The sequence below is a fragment of the Nelumbo lutea genome, chromosome 8, assembly GCF_056320005.1.
Source record: "Nelumbo lutea isolate HS-2025 chromosome 8, American lotus-T2T, whole genome shotgun sequence".
Lineage (NCBI taxonomy): Eukaryota > Viridiplantae > Streptophyta > Magnoliopsida > Proteales > Nelumbonaceae > Nelumbo > Nelumbo lutea.
Window position 1 is genome coordinate 21973803 of NC_142691.1, and position 5753 is coordinate 21979555.

The 5753-nt window shown below is 40.4% G+C and overlaps 1 protein-coding gene across 3 annotated transcripts; it reads right to left on the minus strand.

Moving 5' to 3' along the window:
• Positions 1-931: 931 nt before the first annotated feature.
• On the minus strand, positions 932-4972 carry LOC148843298 (uncharacterized). Of its 3 annotated transcripts, none has more exons than XM_088957637.1 (9): positions 3217-4972; positions 3068-3118; positions 2883-2985; positions 2709-2783; positions 2468-2618; positions 2295-2364; positions 2120-2185; positions 1393-1515; positions 932-1299 (listed from the first exon to the last, which is right to left on the minus strand). In XM_088957637.1, the coding sequence occupies exons 1-9, from the start codon at positions 4454-4456 to the stop codon at positions 1127-1129; spliced, it is 2052 nt and encodes a 683-aa protein (XP_088813763.1). In that variant the 5' UTR covers positions 4457-4972; the 3' UTR covers positions 932-1126. The 3 variants fall into 3 exon arrangements, with proteins under 3 accessions (XP_088813763.1, XP_088813765.1, XP_088813766.1); XM_088957639.1 differs by having other exon boundaries at positions 3068-3112; positions 3217-4964; XM_088957640.1 differs by lacking the exons at positions 2120-2185; positions 2295-2364.
• Between the last annotated feature and the right edge of the window lie 781 nt (positions 4973-5753).

A 5753-nucleotide genomic window follows, 5' to 3' on the forward strand; every position in this document is an offset into this window, starting at 1 on the left:
TATGGTCTATTTGGTTCACAGGAATAGGGGTCTGGAATCAGAATCGAGATAACTCATTCCAATTCTAATCATTTGGTTGAACAGAAATGGAATCTAATTTTCATTTTTGGTAAAATGGCATTACCCCATTTGAGAAAATGATCATTCCCTCTCCCTCTTTTGGGAATGAGAATCCCATTCCAATCGGTTCCAATTCTTATTTGAACCAAACGAATCCTTACAGATTAAGAAAACATATTAGAAGTGTGCATCATGGGCAGGGTTAGGTTGAACTTGAAGGTTTTTTAAGGGGCCCACTTCTCTTGACAGTAGAAGTGGCATAATTTTCGAGAGGCCCACAATTAGGACAAGGTTGTTACCCAATACTTTACTTGGCCCACTTTGATATAGGTCCGGCCCAATTAACTTTTTTTAATGGCTTTGTTAATGGCTCTCAGGACAGTCCACAGTTAACCTTTTAACTGCCCTAGTCGAAAGTGGACTAGCCTGAGACCTGCAGGTAACCGACATACAATACTTTTGTATACATAAACACAAGTGGGTCTGGAGCTACCTTTACAATTTTAACTAGTTAGTGTAACTCCACACCCGGAATGGTAGATAGAATGGGCTTGGATTGCGTTGGCCTCAGATCAGCCCAGCCCAGTCCATCTTGATGCCATGGAAAATTAAACTGAAACCACTTCGTTTCATGTAGCATCCATGATGAAATACTGAGTTCAGTTGACGGTCTTTCTGTTGAGTAATGAAACACCTGAGCCCAAATATGCATTCCTTGATTCTTTCTCATCAAATGGCGAAGATCATCTTATTAGCTTTGATGTTTGACTTTGATCCCTTGACTGGTAGCTTACTATCCAAACCAATGCATGAGTACATCACACTTAGAAACAGTGGGCCCATCCATTGTGGTCCTCAGTACTCTCACCACTGAAAGAACAAGCTGGCATTTTGTATTATGAAGGTGGAGTGGGGACACAGTCATTATATTATGTACAAAAAAGGACAAAAAAAAGAAAAAAAAGAAAGAAAATGAAAGATCAAGGGTCACAAAATTACATCACATGCATAGATGATAGAGAACGTGCGCGGTGCGCTACATGTTCTCGTCCTCTTCTTTCTCCGCTTAGGATGCCTTCTTCTCTTTTACTATTTCCACTATGGTGGGCCCACCCCCTTGTTTTTGTCCCCACTTTTCTTCTTGCATCGAAATAGATCCTTCTCCCGTCTCCTCCTCTCCCCAATCTTCTATTATCACAGACTGCTGATAGTATTTAAAGGCTACCACCAACATGAATACTGTACAAAGATACTCCGTTAATCATGTAATCAATTCTTCAATTTACCAAAACTACCCCTACACTTACTTTGATATGACGAGTATATCCTTACCTGCCCAAACGCGTGCTACTATTGATGATAAATTCCACACGAGGGTAAAAATGCCAAACGCCACGGCCTTCTTGTGCGCGCATGAATTCCAGGCATCCCGAAAGCGCCTAATCCAAAACTTGCCTACACGTAGGACACACTTGAAGCATTAGGGGGATTAATCATCTTGGCATATCATGTTCGGACGGTTGTGATAACACGCACAAAAGAATTGCTTTGACCTAGGGAGATCTCAATATACGGTCCTTCGGAAATCGGAATGGAATGCCCTTGGACTCGCATTACAATTACATGCACCAGTGGACAGCTATCACAATCAAAGAGAAGAGGTTCCAGGAAAAATACCATTGATGGGTCCCACCACAACTGATTGATAATAACCATCTGATCTGACCTCTTGTGTCTGATAAATAGATCACTAGATCTCAGGTGGACCTAATTCCAAGGCCCAAGATGGTGGGCCAAAAACAACAATAGGTCCGACCACCATTGATATATAGGTTAACATCATCCAACAGAGCACAATGTCATGACAGTGCCCAACTTTAGTGGACGATCCACATCAAACGGCAATTCAGTCACCAACTGAACCACCAAATGGTCCAAATCATCTTAGATGTGTGACCAGTGATTCTCTAACGTATTATAGTTAGTCCAGTTGAATTGCATACTATAATTTCTCAGAAAGGAAAAAAAAAACAGAAAATAAAATTAATTAATCTTTTACCGTATCCCGTTAATTGGGTGGAATAAGAAGAACAGATTTTTGGAAGCGTGAAAACTCCAAAAAAACCTGCACAGAGTGCACGGCCAAATGTCAGCCAGAATCCCTACAAAAATATGAACCCTTACGTTTTTCTTTCTTTTTTTTAATTAATAAACAAAAAACAACTAAACCTTACCCAATTTGGCCATCTTCCAGACGGTAATGGAGCTTCCACACCGGGCTAAAACAAACAGCAAAATTGCCAACTGCCATTCTCACAATTCCTGTTTCTTAGTAATTTAAGGGAGAGAGAGAGAGAGAGAGAGAGAGAGAGAGAGAGAGAGAGAGAGAGAGAGAGAGAGAGATTACCTTCATGGTGGTAGAAGGGTCTCCAGAGAACAAGCCTCTGAGCTTCAACAGAAACTCGTTTAAGTAAGGAAGAACTAATTTTATTAACCAAATTGCCTCTTCTTCCCCCACTACATGTGTCTGGTTTGAATCATCTATATCTATAGCTCCCCTGTAATTTTTGAAAAAGGAAATAAGTGAGAATTAAGAAACATATCTAACTTCTTTATTTAAGTAAACTTAGTGGGTTTGGGAGATTTACCTGCAGAGAATTGATTTGTAGACAAAAATTAAAGCAAGATAGATGAGACCCAGATAAGACGTTGTAGAAATTAAGCTGTTGAAAGTGAAAAAAAAAAAAAAGAAAATTCAGTTATGATGGGGATTAATGAGGGAGAAACGTCACTTCTCATTTTATTAGACTGGCACCCATTACCTGAAATTAAGGTCTTTAGTGAAGGAGGATGAAAGCAGGAAAAATGTCCCGATTCCAAACACAAATGCTGATCTCGATACGTCTCTCCACATGACTAAATCAACTGAATTTTTCAAAAAAAAAAATTCAAGTAGAGAAGTGAAAAAATAAAGAGAATTTTACTAAACGAATCAGAAGAGACTCACCAATGCTTTGTAATTTTCCATGGGTTTCTGGTTTACCATTTACTTCTGAAACTTCAAAGGCCAACAAGTTTCAAGAAGTGAGATACAAAGCAGAAAAAAGAAGCACATAAGACCAGGAACTAATATAACTGTAACCGGAAATGACTTACTTGGAGGTGATTTTCTAAGATCTTGATCAATTACAGGACGAGCAAAAACAGAGCGTCGCTGCTTATTCACATTTGGAGAGATGGGTGCCGATTTATCATGGCCCTGTTGAAGCTTGCTTTCTTCATCCATGGCTTTTTTCAGTTTTGCAAATTTATGAGCAATTAGAGAGTGGTCTGCAACAGGTGATGGGTTTTTATTCAGAACTGGAGAGATGGGTTTCGGAGTTTCATTGACCTGTGCATTCTTCTCTTCATTCACAACCTTTTGGGGTTCTACAGGACTTCGGGAAATCACAGGTTGACCTGGAGCAGGGGGTGGCTGTTTATTCACAATTGGAGAGAGGGGCTTTGGTGTTTCATCAGTCAGTTGAATCTTCTCCTCTTCATCCACAACCTTCTGAGGTCTTACGGGAATATCAACAATTACAGGTTGAGGTTGGTCTGCTACTGGGGTGGGCTGTTCATTGATGTTAGAAGAGGTGGAAATTGAGGTTTCATGAACCTCATCAACCCTCTTCTCTTCATTAACAGCATTTTGGGGTTTCTGTTCTTCCATCCTAATTTCCTTAACATCAACGCTCTTCTTCTCTATCCCAATCTCTGCAACATCTTTCTCATCGTCCCAATCACTTTCTTCATCACCATCAACCCCATCACCGTTCAAACCTTGTTTTTCAGGAGATCCGATCTCACCCACATTGCTAAAACTGGTTGAAATTGTCTTCTCCTTGCAATTCTCTTCAGGAACCTTAGGGGACTCAGATCTAATCTTCTTCATCTGAATTGGACTTCTTTCAATCCCATCAGCCAGCATTCCAAGCTCCTTACAAGACTCGTCAGAAGATCGAATCGACTCGGATCTCGTCTTCCTTAACTGAATTGGGCCCTTCTCTACCTGAATTGTGCTCTTCTCAATTCCATCAAGAGACACGCTAAGCTCAGCCGGAAATCTGTTCGACTGAGATCTCACCTTCCTCATTTGCAATGGGCTTCTCTCAATTTCCCCTGCAGATTCAGATTTCCACTTCTTCCTCTTCCCATCCACCCCAACACTCAGGGTACGATTCAACTTCTTGTAAACCTGAAGTCTACACCCACCACCCTCTTCAGTATTCTCTTCCCTATTGAAGACCTTGATCCCACCTTTAAACTCATCGCTCCTCATTCTGCTCTCCCAAACAGAACCCGCGACAACTTTCCTAGCTCCCGTTCTTTTTCTAGCAGTCTGAATCTTCTCCATTATATCTCCACACTCTCACTCTCACTCTCAATCGAGCACACTCACTCAGACAGCAATCAGAAATGACAACCCTTTACGCAGAAGCAAGAGCGGTTGGTGAAAAAAGACATTGAGAGAGAGAGAGAGAGAGAGAAAGTGGGGGAGAGGATTATGTCACAAGACTCGAGCTACTTTTCCTTCTAAAGATGGAGCAAGAGGAGAATTTTGGTGGGGCAGGATGATTCGTATTAATGAGAACTTTGGTTATTCTCGTCGGCTTTGCATCAAAGGATCTCTGAGAACTCTGTTTCCGAGGCACCCGAAAGTCCTGAGGCTCTCACATGCAGGGATGAGGACGATGAATGTAGCAGATAGGAGGCAGAGGGAAGGCGGAAGAGAGCTTCCGGAGTGTGGGTTTTTTCTCCTCTAAACTATATTTGTCCGGAGCTAAACTGCTAAAGCCAGAGGCCAGAGAAAAGTTCGCAATTTGTCCTAGTTGCTGTGCCAGGGGAGCCGTGGGCCTCTGAATTTTCCCAGGCGTCCATAAAAAATAAATAAATAAAAAGTGAAAATTATTGCCGTTTATTTTAAACGGGGAGATTATCGCTTTTCTGATTAACTTATACAAGCACTGGTCAATTAGTTGGATACTGGCTTGTTAAAAGACAACTTTACTCTTCTAAAATTTACCAATTTAATTAATTATGTTTATTAAATATTTACTTATTAATCTGATAATTGGGTTTGACTATGATTGAAAAGATTTGATATCCAAACAACAATTGAACAATAAATTGGAATCATAAACGTGGTAGTGAATAAGGTGTTATTTATCAAAATTCATGGGTACTATTTGGTGGCTCAAAACTCTTTTCATACCATATCTTTCTTGCATCATATATTTTCCCTTTCTAAAAACCAAATTAGAAAACATAAAATCAAATCAAAACTGAATTATTCAAAAAAAAAAAAAACTGAAATTGAAACTGCCTCCTACACCATAACTAGTCCGGATTTTCTGTCCATGTTTATCGCAACCACACATAGAGAACATCTCATCCTCTGCATAGTATTACACAGGGAGAGATGTTCTTAATTCACTGGGAGTGGTGTATTGTGGGTAGGCATGGGCAGGTTCTCGTGGGCAAAAGATCTGCCTCCCACTATAACCTCTAAAACCCCTACAAACCTTCTGTGTGGGAATGAGATTCAAACCCTAGTCTCTACTGCAACTAATTTAAGAGCTTCTTTGAGGACAGCTAAGCTGGTTTAACTGCTTTGAGACACTTGGATGGGGGAAAATCTTTTCTCACATTCT

Coding starts and splice junctions, on each gene's coding strand:
- LOC148843298 (XM_088957637.1), bottom strand. CDS start 4,456: ATGGAGAAGATTCAGACTGCTAGAAAAAGAACGGGAGCTAGGAAAGTT. Junction 3,119..3,216: donor TCTTAGAAAATCACCTCCAA/GTAAGTCATTTC, acceptor TGGCCTTTGAAG/TTTCAGAAGTAAATGGTAAA. Junction 2,186..2,294: donor CTGGAAGATGGCCAAATTGG/GTAAGGTTTAGT, acceptor CACTCTGTGCAG/GTTTTTTTGGAGTTTTCACG.